The sequence below is a fragment of the Mus pahari genome, chromosome 4 (genome assembly GCF_900095145.1).
Source record: "Mus pahari chromosome 4, PAHARI_EIJ_v1.1, whole genome shotgun sequence".
NCBI lineage: Eukaryota > Metazoa > Chordata > Mammalia > Rodentia > Muridae > Mus > Mus pahari.
This window is the reverse complement of record NC_034593.1, coordinates 19,507,348-19,525,565: the sequence shown is the minus strand read 5'-3', so window position 1 is coordinate 19,525,565 and position 18,218 is coordinate 19,507,348. Positions and strand designations below refer to the sequence as shown.

Sequence of the window (18,218 nt, the reverse complement as noted above, 5' to 3'; positions counted from 1 at the left end):
ACACACACACACACACACACACACACACACAAACCATTCATTCTTTCTCTCTTTGGTTCCCTTATTGTGTTCTGAAAACAAGATGATCCTGGCCACTGTATAATTGATAAACTCCTGATTATCCTTATTAGCACATGTATGCATCACAAAGGATATATTTCATTACAAGTGTTTATTATTCCATTGTGTGGTATTTATATAAACAAGAATGGGGATCTATCAGAAGTTCAACTTCCTTTTTAATAAACTATATAGGTCTGTCATTTTTAATAGATTATAATACAGCCATCTGGCTTAATTAAGTCTATCAAACAGAATTTTAAATTTCTATACCAATTATCTTTGGGATGATCCTAACTTTGATTGAGATCCAGTGTTTCTAAATGGTGTGGCTATGTACTCTAAGAGAATAAAGCTGAATAGAAATTAGAAAATTAACTATCGTATTTGGAAATAGTACTCCCTGTTTACATTTGTTTTGTGTACATGTGAGCTGTATAATTAATATTTGATGTAGACTATTTTAAGTATTTTTGTTCATCTAATGTTCTTGCTTTTAATTAATAAAATAGGTACATGAACTTCATCCTAACACTTTATTAATCATCTGGAGAATATGTAATAAACATTACAATATATTTAAATAATCTATAAAAGTTCCATCACAAAACACTGGAGTATCAAGGTCAAGGAAATTACTATTACAGATAGTTATTATTTTCTTACCTCACATCTATTTAAATATTTGATGCAAAATATTACTTCTATATTTGATTTGTTTGCAGAAAATGTATTCATTTAAAATTTGTATTTGATCTATGTAATTCATTATATTTTATTTTATTTAAATCACCATATCATGATACTTTCCTTCCCTCCCATTTCAAATAGATAACCTTTCCTTAATATTATCTAGATTTCTGGGAATGTTCAAGTGCTCAGAGTGTAAAGGCTCATGATGCTAAGCCTGACATCCCAATTTCAATCTGTAGAATTCACACGAGTGGGAAGTGTAAACCAATGCCTGTAGTAAGTTGTCCTAAGACCTCTGCATGTTCTTCCTAACAAATATGTTCCTATGCACATACATACATACACACATACACATGTGAACACAAGTATGCATATATTATCATAATTATCATTATCATCTTCAAGATAATAAAATAAAATATGAAATGTTTTAAAAATACAGTGCTTCTTCAGTAAATTAAAAATATTTTAGAAGCTATTTTGCTTCATATTTGTAAATTATTTTTGATAATTGCATCATGAATATTATGTTTACATCCATTCAAGCCTTCCTTCTTCCCTCACCTCCTACAATGTTCTCTCAACTCCCTCTCAAGTCTGTGACATTCTCTTCTATAATTACTACTATCTTAACAGAAACACATGCACATACACACACATATGCACACACACATACACACAGCCTATTGTGTACTGGGTTCATTAAGTGCTGCTCATGTGTACATGTATTTAGGCCTGGCTACTTGGGTTTAGATAATGTTCATGTTAGAGGTTATCTATGATAGATGATCAAAAAGAACATCCCTCTTAGAAAACTGGTTCTCTCTCTCTCTCTCTCTCTCTCTCTCTCTCTCAGAAATCAATGATTACATTTTTTTCTTTGTCTAAGAGTAGGTCCCTGAGAAATTTTCCACATGTCATTAGCAGGTTGACTGGTATGATTGTATAGAATTTAGATTTCATGTGCACAGGACCACTGTCCACTAGAAGTGCAGCACTACTATAAGACACTATCTGGCATGATGAACCAAGGTTCTCTGGCTCTTACAATCTTTCTGCTCCCCTTTTGTGTGTCTGCTTATGGTCTAATTAACATTATTCTTCCCAGTGCACACATATTAACAGAAGGAGTCCTTCCTCCAGAATACATAGGAAACATTTTCTTGTGCTCTGCTATGGATTAGGTTGTCTGCTTTGAAGAGAACATTACTATGTTAAGCCCAGTTCTTCAATATGACTGGTTTTGGATATAGTTTCTGAAAGATTATCAGGATTCAAGTAATCCTGGTGGTGGAAGCTGACTTTATGCAAATAAGTGCTCTTGTGGGAGGGATATAAAGGTTTTATGAGAGCAAGCGTGTGCTATCACTCCCTCCCTCCCTTGCCCTCCCTCCCTTCCTCCCTCCCTCTCTCCCTCCCTCCCTCCCAGACTCCCAGACTCCCAGCTCCCAGTCTCTCTCTCTCTCTCTCTCTCTCTCTCTCTCTCTCTCTTCCTTCCTCTCTTCCTTTCCCCAACCCCACCTCTTGTAGAGAATCAAGTCAAAAGTCAATCAGTCAACAGAAGCAGATTTTACAGGCATTTTGGTATTTTATTCTCAGCCTACAGAACTTGCAAAAAGTAAACACTTATTATTTAGGCTGCTGAGTCAGTAGAAGTGTGAGATGCCAGTAGAACACACCAAGACAGAATGATTAACAGAGATTCTCTTGTGATGGTTCTCATACAGAACAAAACAAATGTTCTAATAATTTAACTTTGTGTGGTGGGCTAGGGATAGTGAAGTGTTGTATGTGTCATAAATGTCTGTTTGGGAGGAGTGCTCATGTCCTTACAGATGTGTAGACAGCACAGACTGATGTTAGTGGTCGTCAAACACCTGTCATTGTTTCAGATGCAGAGTCTCTCACTGTTCCTAGAGCTCATCTATCCACAGCCCTTTGTGACACAATGTTGCAGGGATTATCTAATTTGTACACAGGACTGATGTTATAAGCTAAGCTTTTTGGATGTTCACTGAGGACCTGAACTCAGGGCTTCAACTGTATACATCAGACACTACCTCCTATCCCCTAGAAAAAAATGTAATTTTAAGCAGACTGACTGTCAGCACCATGAACTTTTCTTCAACCAGTGAGATCCTTTGTTAAAAATCTTTCTTGATGAAATGACTTCCAAGAGATGACTACAGAGGATCTGTGCTGCTCCAAATCTGAGTGATAAAATTTAAACAGATGGTTTCTCTTTTCTAGGCTTTAGTCTCTATGCATGATGTGGTACCAATATTGGATTGCTATCTGAGATGTGTATTCCATACTGTGTGTCTGGCACATGGATTTATAAAATATTATTTTGGATTTTTATTTTTCCAAAGCATGTCTGATTAACAGCTCTAAAGCAATGACATTTTAAGGAAATACTTTTTCACAATAAAATTGGAACACTTTTAGCAAGTGTTTAATAGCACAATATCATTTCTAAATTATTTAATTACCTTAATATTTTATAATACTCATTACACAAGAAGACTTGCTTCCATATTTCTATGACTTTTATTTAACAAATACTTTGGTTCCAGACAATTCTATTTGAGACCATGGAAACCATCCTTCTGTAGATGGTATCATTTCACCATATTTCAATTCCAAACTTAGCTAATATCTCATTACTCATTCCTTCTACTTAAATATTTTACTGGAATCCTCAGTTATTTCTATGTGGAACAACTTGATCTCAACCTAGAAAAATTATTTTATTTTAATGTGCACTAATATAGAATGTTGCCTTTTTGTTGCTGTTGCTTTAACTTTTTTCCTCCTTCAAACTTAAATATAAAATTTGACTTCATCTCCAGTTTGGGACATAAACTGAAGACTGTGTTTCTGGTGGTCTAGTTGATGATTTTCTACTATGATAGCATAAATACAATCAGAAGAGAATAAGTATGGCAATAAACACACATGGAATGAAATGGTTTGGAAGTTTAGCATATCATAATATGTTGATTTAAGCATCAAAACATTTCAATAATTTTGGGTGGGCGATGGTTTTCATTTTTTTAATCTAGATAAGTAGGAATGATTTTCAGAAAGAACATTCTCAAAGAAATTTTCCAAAGATAATAGATGTATTTATCAAACCACCAAATCTTCACAAAACTGAGGCTACTGTAATTATTGGTATTTAGAATATAGCCACAATACACATTATCTAAAACTTAGTTGTACAGTTTTATCTATACTGAGAAACTGCTATGAATAGAAAATCTCTTATATGCCAAAATCTTCAATCTGATGGGTTGTATTTAACATGATGTGAAGAAACGATTGAACTTTGCACAGACTATACAATAATGTAGTATTTTTCATGATTGGCATTGTTGCAATTATGATTGATAGATAGATAGATAGATAGATAGATACTGATAAATAGAGATATATTATATCTATCTCTATGAACAAAAAGCCACACAAAACTGTGAAGTTTTCCCTCAACCATTTCGAAATATGACAAATACATTCATTAATATGACGAAGAGAGTAGTAGCCTATTTTCAAATGCTGCCATTGAAGCTCAAATAATTAGTGTTAGCTTACTAATTTAAAATTAAAAATATGAATTTCCTTATTACCAGTTACATTTTGCAAAACACAAGAAAACCAAGAAGGAAGACCATCATGTGAATACTTCATTCCTCCTTAGAATAAGGAACAAAATACCCATGAAAGGATATAGGTACAGAGACAAAATTTAGAGCTAATATGAAAGGATGGACTATCCAGAGACTACCCCATCCGGGGATCCATCCCATCATCAGCCACCAAACCTAGATACTAATGCACATGTCAGCAAGATTCTGCTGAAGGGACCCTGATATAGCGGCCTCTTGTGAGGCTATGCCAGTGCCTGGCAAACACAGAAGTGGATGCTCACAGTCAGCTATTGGATAGAACACAGGGCCCCCAATGGAGAAGCTAGAGAAAATACCCAAGGAGCTGAAGGGGCTACAACCCTGTAAGTGAAACAACAATATGAACTAACCAGTACCCACTGAGCTCCTGTCTCTAGCTGCATATGTAGAAGAAGATGGCCTAATCGGCCATTATTGGGAAGAGAGGTCCCTTGGTCTTGCAAACTTTATATGACCCAGTACAGGGGAATACCAGGGCCAAGAAGTGGGAGTGGGTGGATAGGGGAGCAGGGGCGGGGGGAGGGTATAGGGAACTTTCGGGATAGCATTTGAAATGTAAATAAAGAAAATATCTAATAAAAAAATAAAAAATAAAAAAATATGAATTTCCTTTATTTGCAGTATAATCATTAATATTATGTGATCATTTATTTAATCAGACTCGTAAGATTACAGATCAACATTTATTCATATAGTTATAATATCTGTAAACTCAAAAAATATATTAAGGAATTGATTTTAGCATATTTTATTAAGAAAATTCAGACATAAGTGTTTTAACAGTTACATTCCCTGTCAAATACACTTGAACCTATACCTTACCTTCTCAGATATTGCATAATTATTTAAATACAAGGCTCAGGAACTAACAATGTATGTTGAATAATTGGAGAAAATAATGTTCAGTGCACTGTTTAACAGGAAATTTTATAGTCATAGAAATCTAAACTATGCACACACACACACACACACACATGAACATACATTTTCACACACACATGGACTCTAACACACTAATATAATACACACATATCCACACACTACAGGCACAGGAAAGAGCAGTCTTTAGCAGATGCAGATACAGATTATCTGTAAATAAACTAGTGATAGTTATATAATTGTACAAAGGTGAAATGCAATTTATATTATGTAAGGTTTGATACGGGCCTTGGTATATTAGTAAAGTTTTGAAGATGTTGATCATGAGAGAGCTAAAAGTGATGGTAAATGTTTTGCACCAGCTTGTCTGAATATAGACTTATTTAGAGGATAAATGGACTTGTAGCCATGAGAATGGGAGACTACTTTGACAGCATTAAGTGTCATGAGAAGAGTTGCCACTGGGAGTTGCACCTTTGCCTGGCTTGGATCAAAGACTTTGTTCTATGGACTATGGAACTGGGAATTGGCATGCATCCATTGCTTCTTGGCTGCTTATAATACTTGAGAGTTTCTTCAAACAAACTCCTCTGCTCAAAGGGATTATCTACGGACACCGTTTATGTCCTGCCAGATACCTTAGTTCTGCTTAGAGGTCTGAATCCCAATGTCTGCTGCGCTGTCTTCTTCCTCTCACCATTTTCATCATCCTGTCTATGGCGAACTATCATTTTTTAAATTTGAATTTTGAAAGGATATATGTTGTATTATGTAATCATTAGAACATGCAACCATTATTTTAATAACAAGCATTACAGAGAGCAGAGCTGGAAGGAATCACCTTGCCTGCTAGGAATGTCTTTGATGGGTCCTGCAGTTCAGAATTTTGCAAGAAGGAAAGCAGTAACAGGAATCCAGACTACTGACAGAGGTGTCACATAATCATCAATGTTTTATTTGAGAAAAGAAGGGGACTTTTAAGAGAGAATGTTATAGGAAAAGGGTGTGGTGGAATTGTGGCACAAATAGTTAATTTGATGCCATATTTTCAAGACCAGAGCACAGGATACAGTATCCTGGTGGAGAGACAAAACAGATGAGCAGCATTGATATCTGGTCACATGAACAACTTGAAGGAGCCTCCCTGGAGGAAATGCCTCCATGAGATCCAGCTGTAAGGCATTTTCTCAATTAGTGAACAAGGGGGAAAGGCCTAACCCACTGAGAGTGGTGCTATCCCTGGGCTAGTAGTCTTAAAGCAAGTTGAGAATCAAGGGGAAGTAAGCCAGTAAGCAGCATTCCTCCATGGCTTCTGCATCCACTCCTGCCTCCAGGTTCCTGCCCTGTGTGAGTACCAGTCCTGACTTCCTTTGGTGATGAGCAGCAATATGGAAGTATAAGCTGAATAAACCCTTTCCTCCCCATATTGCTTTTAGTCATGATGTTTTGTGCAGGAATGGAATGAAACCTAAGACAAGTAATGACCAAGATTTATCCTTGTGATCAGAGGCATCATTGTAATCTGTCATTAGAAGGTAAAATTTAAGACAGAATGAGAAATAAAATTAAGTTGCATTCAAGGATTTGAGTCACTGCAAACAATTGGGTGACTGCCATTACATTTACTGTAAGACTTTATTTTTCCTTATATTTTCTCCTTTTTCAGGGTGATGTCATCGATGTGAGTTATGGAACTATGGATGATTTAAAACGAATTACAAAGTTGAAAAATACTACAAATCAAATTGCACTCCTGAAATTAGGAAAATTACCACTACTGTATAAGGTTAGTCCAAAGGTTCCTATTTGGTGCTAGAGTAAACCAACTCTTTTGTGCTTTTGAGGTAGGTGCTTGTGAAATGGGAGAAAGAGAGAGAGAGAGAGAGAGAGAGAGAGAGAGAGAGAGAGAGAGAGAGAATAAATGGAGAGATCTTTATGGAAAAGTTATTGATGCTCATACTGCATATGTGGGGATATGTCTTAAATTGGGGAAAAATGAGTCTGTGAACTCCTAATCAAGAAGCATGCCTATATAAAGGTCCACATCTAAAACACTGACAAAGAGAACTTGAGCTTCCTTCTCTTAGGCTATATGTAAAATTTCCAATCTCTTTTCAAAACTGGTTAATGTCAATATATATCTATCTTGTAGGTCAGAACATAATTGACATATATGCTTCTATGATTAATTTCTTAAACTGAAACTTTACATTTACTGCCTGTACTCAGGAATCTAATTAAATATAATAGGCTAAAAAGATACAGAATTTTTATTTATGTTCATTTAAATTGAACTTTATTAACACTTATGCACTGTATGAGTTTATATAATTAAGGCAGTTCAAACTAAAGGCTGGATTAGGTTCTAGCATAATGTATAGTTAGGAATGTTGATGTGGCTTAATCTTCTATTTCTATTTAGAAAGAATGAGCATTGTGTCACAGGCATTTATGTCACAGGCAGCACCTTATTCTGCAGATAAATTCAAGTTTTTCTTACACAATCTCAAAAGATTTTGGTAATTCTCAAGCCTAGAAATATTTCATGGATACTCTTGGATGACCTAGTAAGAAAAATGAGGCCAGGCATGGTGGCATATAATCCCAGAACTCAAGAGGCAGATGCAAATGGGTCTTTGAGTTTGGGGCTAGTCTGGTCACCTTGACTCCATGTTTCATACAAACATGTGAGAGAGAGAGAGAGAGAGAGAGAGAGAGAGAGAGAGAGAGAGAGAGAGAGAGACAGAGATTTTCAAATGTGTACAGGAAGGTTACTGGTTTCTTTGAGTTAATATTTGTCCAACTACTTTCCTGAACATGTTGCCTTGCTATAGATGTTTTCTAGTAGACTTTTTGGGGTAAACTTATGTACACTATCATATCATTGTGAATAGGGATACTTTGAATTCTTCCTTTCTAATTTGCATCTCTTTTATCTCCTTTAGTTATCTCATTGCTCTAGGTAGAACTTCAAGTACTATATTGAAGAGATGGGGAGAGTGGGAAGCCTTGTCCTATCCCTGATGTCAGTGGGAATGCCTTAAGTTTCCCTCCATTTAATTTGATGTTGGATATTGGCTTGCTCTGTATGACCTTTTGTATATTTAGGTATGGCCCTTTGTCTCCTTGCTCTCTCCAAGACTTTTATAATAAAGAAATGATCATGTTGGCTATATCATATGATTTTTTCTACATCTAGTGAGATGATAATGTGTTTTTTTTCTTTCATTCCAATTATATAGTAGATCATGTAGACAGATTTACTTATGTCAGTCTACCCCTGTATCCCTGAGATAACTCATACTTGATCATGGTGGATGATGTCTTTGATATGTTCCTGGATTCAGTTTGAGAGTATTTTAATGACTATTTTCGCACCAATGCTCATAAGGGACATAGTCTGAAATTCTTTTTCTTTGTTGAGCCTTTGCATGGTTTAGATATCAGGGTGCTTTTGGTGTTATAGAGTGAACTTGGTAGTGTTCCTTGTGTTCCTATTTTGTGCAATAATTTGAGGAGTATTGATATTACCTCTTCTTTGAAAGTCTGGTAGAATTCTTCACTAAAACCATCTGGCCCTGAAATTTCTTTAATTAGGGGACTTTTTGTGACTGCTTTTATTTCCTTAGGGATTATAGGACTATTCAGATGGTTTAGGTGGTTTTGATTTAACTTTGGTAAATGATGTTTGTCTAGAAGATCATTCATTTCACTTAGGTTTTCCAATTTTGTGGTGTACGGGATTTTGAAGAAGACCTAATTATTCTTTGTATTTCCTCGGTGTTCATTGCCATGTCTCCATTTTCATTTCTGATTTTGTTAATTTGAGTACTGTCTCTCTGCGCTTTAGTAACTTTGGTTATGGGTTTTTCTATTTTGTTCCAAGTTGGTTAGTTTGTGGCTGCTGATGCTTTCCCTGGGGAGGCAGAATGCTCTTAGGCTCCCACAAGGACTGAAGAGCAAGGCCAGAGCTAGACAATGGAGCATGTATTTATAACTAAATCAGTGTCAGATCATGCACAGCTGCATTTTATAGATATAGATATAGAGATAGAGATAGAGATAGATATAGAGATATAGAGATAGATATAGAGATAGATAGAGATAGATATATATAAAAATATATAGATATTATATTATTTTTGCTGGGTAATTGTCAAAGTGCAATAAATGATTTAAAACAGTCAAACAGTTGCAGAAATATTTCTCAAGCAATTTTTTTCTATTTGAAGAAAAAATAAGAAATACAGTATATACATATTGTCCTATTCTGAAAAAGATTCCACATTTTTAGAGGTGAACCCAATGGATATTTTTTAGATGGAAGTGGTAGAGAAAGTAGTGCTTGTTTATGTATGTGTTTCCGTGTCCTCTGCTTTCTCCCTCTCAGGATTTCCAGATGCTGCTGCACACTAGGCTAGAAGGATGTAGGAGAGTCTGGAGAGAGCAGGATCTCTGGCTGGCTGGAAATGAATGAACAGTTCTTTTAGGCAAAGGCCTTCTCTGATGATCCTCATTGAAATAGTTCTCTGAGACAGTTTTAGCTTTTTACACCTTTATTCCTGGCAGGCTTATATGTATACCCTTTACACAGAGGGAACCAAGGGTTATATAGTTTGGGGGAAGGGGATGAAAATATCCATCCTGGGCAAAGGTCATTGGCTGAAGGGTAAGGCTACTGACATGCATCTTTAGGATGGGGAGGCATTCTAAGAATCCATGGTGCAGGACCATGTGACGTTCCTCATATAGTTGATGTTCAGTAGGTCTGGCATCCCCCAAAGAAGAGGGAGTCCAGTTGACAAAGGGAGTCTGCTATTTTTCAAGGAACTCAGGGCTTTCTACCTTAGCAGCAGGATTTCCTCACAGATAGGTATGAGTCTAACGTACTCAGCCTACTAATTATATATAAAATGTGACTTAGGGTAGATTTAGTAATTGATGATATCTCCTCCATCTTTACACTTATCTGAATCTATATATTTTATATAATTTTGTACTTTATAAGAAAAAAAATATTTTAAAATTTCAAGTTAAGATGAGGGAGTGGAGGTTCAGTACTGAAAAGCACTTGCTGATTTTTTTATAGCTGACAAGTTATATACCTTGCATTTTCCAGTTGTAGTTTTCATAATTGCATGCTACTAATATAGCTACATCTTGCCTCAACAATGAGTCTTGTTCATGGAATTCAAAACTGGTTAAAACAGTTCATGACATTTCTTTCCCATAAACCTTCTTACCATATTTTGGCACTATGAAAGCTAGCAGCCAGGCAGGAGGCTGCTAGATAAGTTTGAGCTTTACCTTTCTACTTCATGAAATCAAGCCATGTTATACCTTCAGCACTAAGGATCTTACCTAATTCCGAGAATAACTCAGAACAATGCTATAGGCCCATGGTGTTTGGAGAACTCTCAGGCCTCTTTGATGAATGGAATCTTTCTTTTTGTTGATATAATATTTCAGTTAAGCTGTATATAGCAATGAGCAAAGAGTTATGCTTTATGTCAGTTGTGGCAATGGGGCTAAGAATTTATGAAAGGAAAGAAGTTCATTTTTTCCTATTGAAACTTTTAAAAGTATACGCTTTTCCATGTAATAGGGAACCTAGACTGTTTCAATGGCAACTTGAGAATATCTTTGGGTAAAACTTATCTAAATGTTGTCACTGGGTAAGTTTAGTGTAATTCTGCATTTGAAGGCAAACTTGCTTCTCTTTTACCTCTAAACAGTCTTTGCCAATATTTAATGAAGAAAAATAAAAGGCAAACATTATCTTACTCCTTCTCAAAGATGCATTTTATTCACTGAATAATTTAGTGGGGAACTTCACACCTAATTCTCAGAAGTAATTACAAGAGACCAATGCCTCCATAATTTGTAATTTTAAGAATCCTGGATGCTTCTATTTGCCTTAGAAAACAGCCTCAGAAGTAAGCACAATATAAGAACACAATAGTCTTAACTCATTTGCAAGTAAGATAGTTTTTTTTTTTTTCAGAATCTTTTCCCCATTCCACCAACCTAAACTATGGTTTAAATGATTTAGACCAATATATTGGATCTACAAAACACATTTTTACTTAAATATAACTTCAGTCATAATTTGCAAAAAGATGTTGAACTGTGTCATTATGACCACTTAGAAATCAACCTTCAAGAAATAATTTAGAGGACCAGCAAGATAGTCCTGTGGTTGTAGAAACTTGACACCAAGTCTAATCACCTGAGTTTGATTCTCAGGACTCCCATGTAGGAGGAAGAGAATACCTAAAGAACTCTTGCACAAGAAATAAATGTAACTATGTATTCCATTTTAATTCAATAAATACATTTAAAGAGTTTCTATGTATTCCATTTTAATTCAATAAATACATTTATAGAGTTTATTAAAAATTAAAGTAAATTTAAAACATACATATATACATATATATGAATATTTCACATTGCATTCTTAATATTTAAGTGTATCTTATGGCTTGATATTATATACGTGTCTAACAAACCCTCCTGTTTTGTCTAAAATTAACTGCATAATTTATAAATCATGGCTATTTTCACATTTAACTAATCACAAAGGCATTCTCTCACTTATATTGTAGTGTTATCATAACCAGTGACACAGTGTGTTATGACTGACTTTGTTTTGCTGCTTTTAATTGTAACATACATCTCACAATAATCCCCAAGTTTTCATACTCACTTGGAAGCATGGAGGGTCTAAGAATTTTATTTTTCCCAATTAAATATTGCTACATGCATTTGTAAAAAGAACATAAAAGATAAAGAGAAGAAAAAGTGAAATAAAATGGAAGAATGGATAGAAAAGAAATAGAGGGAGCATGGAAGGCTGGGGATAAGAGAAAGGAAGACAGAAAACTAACTATTGAGGAAGGAGTGATTGAAGAGGGAGAGGAATAGAAACAGACACTTTGTTCTAATATAATCCCTAAAACCATCACTATTTGTAAATGTTGTTATAAGTTACTCTAAAATATTAAAAACCTAACCTACAGTTTTGGAATTACTAAGATAAAGAACATGTTATGGAGAAACGCTTTTCACATTTTAGACGTTCCTATTCCTCCCATTTGTCATTGTCAAAGTTTTACATGTTTCAGGGTTTCCCAGTGTCACTCACCTTTTCTCTTTCTTCTGTGCTCAATTGCACATTTGTTTGAAAGTAAAATAGAACAACATGATGCAAAATTACACCAGAAAATGCTTACAGCTTGCCAGCAGCTGACTAAGGCAGATGCAGCCTACCATTGGACTGAAGTTGGAACCAATCACGTGGAAGAGTTAGGAGAAAGATTGAAGGAGCTGAAGGAGATTGCAACCCCATAAGAAGAACAACATTAACATCTAACCCGGACCCCTAAGAGCTCCCAGAGACTAAGTCACCAACCAAACAGCATACATGGGCTGAGCTGTGGCCCCTGACATATGTGTAGCAGCAGACTACCTTTTCTGGCCTCAGTGGGAGAGGATGTGCCTAATCCTGTAAAGACTTGATGCACCAGAAAAGGGGGATACCAGGGAGTTTGGGCTGAGGTGCTGGTGGGTAAATATACCACAGGAGTGGTTGGAGGAGCACCTTCTCAGAGACAAAGGGGAGAACTACAGAGTTATTATTAGCCTCAATTTCGAATTTCACTGTAAAAATATATCAATAAAAAGATCAGCATGGTATTGACACAAAGGAAAACATGAGAATCAATGGATTTGAACTGAAGCCCCATACAGGAATCTAAACACCTGTGGACACACTATATTTGTTAAAGAACCTAGAAATTCATACTAGAAGAAGGCAGTATCTTTAACAAATGGTTCTGGGCAAACAGGGTGGCCATTTATATGATCCGGAAAGATCCATTCTTATCACCCTGCATAAAACTTTACGCCAAAAGGATCAAAGACCTCAATGTAAAACCAGACAATAGTGAACATGATAGAAGAGAAAGTGCATAATAACCTTGAGCTCATTGGCATTGGAGATTTTAACAGAACAACATTAGCCCAGGCATTAAAATTCACAATTAATAAGAGGGACCATATGAAACTTAAAATGTGGGCACTTGCCATTTGGATGAAGTGGCCTATAAAATGAGAAAAGATTTTTACCAACTACAAAACTAATAAAGGTCTAATAATTCAAAATTCTTAAAGAACTCAAACTACAAATCAAGAAAACAAATAACCCAATTTTAAACCGGAGGTACAATGAAGGAAATACAAATAGATGAAAAAACACTTGAAGAAATGTCAATCATCCTTACCCATCAGGAAAATGTAAACAAAATTACACTGAGTTTTCATTTCATACCTGTCAGAATGGCTAAAGTCCAAATAACACATGAGTGACAGCTCTTACTGGCAAGGATGTGGAGTAAAAGGGCCATCAATACATTGTTGTTGGGAGTGGAGATTTGTATAGCCACTGTGAAAATTAGTATGGTGGTTCCATGGGAAGCTGGGTACTCAATCCACCTCAAGATCCAGCTATACCACTCTTGGGGATATTGCTAAAGGATGCTTCATCCTACCACAGAGGCACTTGACCACCCATGTTGGTTACCACACTATTCATAATAGTCAGAAATTGGAAATGGCCTAGATGTCCCTCAGTAGAAGTATAGATCAAGAAAAATATGTTATATTTACACAATGGAGTTTTATTCAGCTATCAGAAAAAAAATTACGTTATAAAATTTGCAGGCCAATGAATGGAACTAGAAAAACTCCTGAGTGAGGTACTGCAGATCCAGAAAGACAAATATTATATATAATTCCTTATATATGAATGTTAGCTGTTTTTTTCTTACTTTTTATTAGATATTTTCTTTATTTTCATTTCAAATGTTATCCCCTTTCCTAGTTTCCCCTCTGAAAATCCCCTATCCCCTTCCCTCAGACCATTGCTCACCAACCCACCCATTCCTGCTTCCTGGGCATTCCCCTATACTGGGGCATAGAACCTTCACAGGACCAAGGGCCTCTCTAACACTGATGACCAACTAGGCCATCCTCTGCTACATATGAAACTAGAGCCATGAGTCCCACCATGTGTACTCTTTGGTTGGTGGTTTAGTCTCTGGGAGCTCTCACGGTACTGGTTAGTTCATATTGTTGTTCCTCTTATGGGGCTGCAAACCCCTTCAACTCCTTGGGTACTTTCTCTAGCTCCTTCATTGGGGAATCTTGTGCTCCATCCAATGGATGGCTGTGAGCATCCACTTCTGTATTTGTCAGGCACTTGCAGAGCCTCACAGGAGACAGCTATATAAGCAAGCTCTTGTTGGCATCTGCAATAGTGTCTGGGTTTAGTGGTTGTTTATGGGATAGATTCCCAGGTGGGGCAGTCTCTGGATGGTTGTTCCTTCAGGCTCTGCCCCGAACTTTGTCTGTAACTCCTTCCATGGGTATTTTCTTCCCTACAAGAAGCCCTAGAAAGAGATTGAGAAACCATGGAAGAGTTAGCCCTAAATTGGCTGTCTTAATCACTTCCATCTCCTCAGAAATTAGGGAACCCTGCAGAAAAAGAAGCATAAAGAACTCACGAGCAAGGATGGATGTAGAACACTGAAAAACAAGGCCCTCTAAATCAACATTGAGCAAAGCTCACATGAACTCACAGAAACTGAAGCAGCCTGCACGGGGCCTGCACCCTTCTGTACCAGGTCCTCTTTATAATTATTATGGCTTCCAGTTTTAGCGTTTCTATGGTAATCCTAAGTGTGTGAATGAGTGAGTCTCTGATTCTTGGGCCTTCTCTTGGGGCTCTTTTCCTTATGTTGATTTATCTTGTACAACTTTGTTGAGATAACAATTCTCCATCTTATACTTTCTGTTATAGTTTTAAGAATTGAATGAATGAACGAATGAATGAATATCTAGCTACTAGGGTAAAGGTTAAAAACTAAACTGTCATTTATAACTTCTGGGAAAGGGAAAGTAACCTGAGTTTATTCACCACTCCATATCTAGCCCCATGTTGAAAAATACTTGACCAACAATAAAAGAATAAATATGATCAAATATTTTTAAGTTTAATAACTGTTTTAAATAATAAAAATAAAAACTGCATGGTGTATTGTATCTAAATGTGAGTTCAGTAGATGTTTCTATTTTACAACAAATTACAATTTAATCAGCTTTACAAACTATTAATATACCAAAAATAATCTACTTAAATTTTGAAACAACTTCTACTTAATAAAATATTATTCTAATTAGTATTTGTTAATGTACAACTAAATTTATTGACCTCATACATTTTCTTAACCGTTCTTTAATTAAATATACATATACACTCTGCTTATATAAAAGCTATCCAGAAAGTTTTATGGCCATGCATATTATAGCTAAAGTTACATGGTTTTTTGTTTGTTTGAATAATGAATATTTTAAAAGAGCTTTTATTAGAAATAAACAGTTTACATTTCATTTGCTACAGCTTCATTTATTATTGTCTACACATAAAGTATTATTTTATATATTTTTCTTACATTGCATTTTTGATTATACCTGGTAACCTAATTAAATATACAAGTTTCTTCTTTCATTTACCTAAAATAATAATAAATTAATAATAGTTTGGCATAATCATCTAGCTAAATTTTAGAGCACAATATTATTGGTTCTGACCATTTTTAGAATAATCCCACATTTTAAATAACATTGTTTTTAAAAATGAAAGAATTAAATAGTTCTATTAATTTATAAAACTAGGGTAAATTTGACTAATACTCATAATTACATAACCAATAACAGCAAGTTCTTAAGAGAAATTCTCAGCTTTTCCATTCCAGTAATAATTGTTTCCCGTCTACATTGCTATATTTGATCAGACTGCTTAAATTATCAACACTCCTTTCAACCTAGAACTAGTGTGCTTATGTATGTAAGACTAGAGAGGAAGCATGTGCACGTATAGGACTTTTGTAATTCTCAGGGATTAATTTTATGAAGCTATGGGTTAAAATTCCTCATAGAAAATTAATAATTGCATGAAGTTTAAGAAAGTATTCTTATGCTCTGTGTATGCCTCACATACTTGCCATTACATTACACCAAATAACAATTGTTCTAGTGGATATTTGCCTCAGTATTAGCTGGCTTATGATGAATTAATAGTAGAAATTATTTATTGAATAATGGACTCTAAATATTCTGTCATGTAATTGAAACATTACTTCTCTTCCATTATAAGTAGAATAATTTAATGCTCTGCCTAACATACTATTATTCATTTGTTTGTTTGTTTATATCTCAACCACAGTTTCTACTTCTCTGAGTCCCCACACTCAGTCTAGTGATCAGAAAAGGACAGTCGTCCATGGATACTAAGCAGCAATGGCATATCAAGTTGCAGTAAGACTAGGCACCTCTTCTCCTGTTAAGGCAAAAAAAAGGCAACCCACTTAGAAGAAAAGGTCCAAAAGGCAGGCAACAGAGTCAGAAACAGCCCTTGCTTCTGTGTTAGGAGTCACATAGGAAGACAAAGCTATGAAAATGTAACATATGTGCCTACTTTTATTTCCAGAGCCCTCCATCCCATCCTCCTTCCACCTGCTTTTGTGAGTGTGCTCACACACCTATCCACTCACTCCTGTCTCCTTGCCCTGGCATTCCCCTACAATGGGGCATCAATTCTTCCCAGGACCAAGGGCCTCACCTCCCATTGATGTCCAACAAGGCCATCCTCTGCTACATATGTGGCCGAAGCCATGAGTCCCACCATGTGTACTCTTTGGTTGGTGGTTTAGTCCCTGGGAGCTCTGGGGGCTCTGGTTGGTTGATATTGTTGTTCTTCCTATGGGGCTGCAAATCCCTTCAGTTCCTTCAGTCCTTTCTCTAACTCCTCCATTAGGGACCCAGTGCTCAGTCCAATGGTTGGCTGTGAGCATCTGGATCTATACCTCAGGAGTCAGTTATAACAGGCTCCTGTAAACAAGCACTTGTTAGCTTCTGCAATAGTGTTTGGGTTTGGTGTTTGTATATGGGGACAGTCTATGGATGGCCTTAATGCAACCAAAAAAAAAAAAAAAGGCAATCTGCATCCCAGCTTCAGAGATACTTTTAAAAATAATTATTTAAAAGTACCTCTGTATTATTTCTGCTTTCTTCTCAATACATGATCTCCAATAGACAGTTTTCTATGTTCTCAGATACCTGCAATAGAATGGTAACTGTTGAGCAAAGAATAAAGTTCCCAAGTTTGAATGAATGAATTTTGAAACACTGTCCAGTCCCTAACGGGACACCAAGGTCTGCCTTCCAAAACCGGCATACTCTGAACATCAGAGATGTAAACTTACCTATTTTCAAGAATATATTTTTCCAATTTTTATTAGGTATTTACTTCATTTATATTTTCAATGCTATCCCCAAAGTCCCCTATACCCTCCCGTCCCACACCCCTATGCACCCACTCCCCCTTCTTGGCCCTTGTGTTCCCCTGTACTGGGGCTTATAAAGTTTAGAAGACCTAGGGGTCTCTCTTCCCAATGATGGCTGATTAGACCATCTTCTGCTACATATGCAGCTAGAGACACGAGCTCTGGGAGTGGTGGTTAGTTCATATTGTTGTTCCACCTATAGGGTTTCAGCCCCCTTCAGCTCCTTGGGTACTTTCTCTAGCTCCTCCATTGGGGACCCTGTGTTCCATCAGATAGCTGACTGTGAGCATCCACTTCTGTGTTTGCCAAGCACTAGCATAGCCTCACAAGAGACAGCTATATCAGGGTCCTTTCAGCAAAATCTTGCTGGTGTATGCAATAGTGTCTGGGTTTGGTGGGTGATTATGGGATGGACCCCTGGGTGGGGCACTTTTTGGATGGTCCATCTTTTGTCTCATCTCCAAACTTTGTTTCTGTAACCACTTCCATGGGA

The 18,218-nt window shown here is 36.2% G+C and overlaps 1 protein-coding gene across 1 annotated transcript in view; it reads left to right on the top strand.

Annotated features, from left to right (window-relative positions):
• The window catches only part of Naaladl2 (N-acetylated alpha-linked acidic dipeptidase like 2), a 686,844-nt gene that overhangs the window by 145,131 nt on the left and 523,495 nt on the right, over positions 1-18,218 (top strand). The window contains exon 4 of the mRNA XM_029538072.1: positions 6,988-7,107. Coding sequence (XP_029393932.1) covers positions 6,988-7,107 — 120 coding nt within the window. The remainder of the gene's footprint in view (positions 1-6,987; positions 7,108-18,218) is intronic.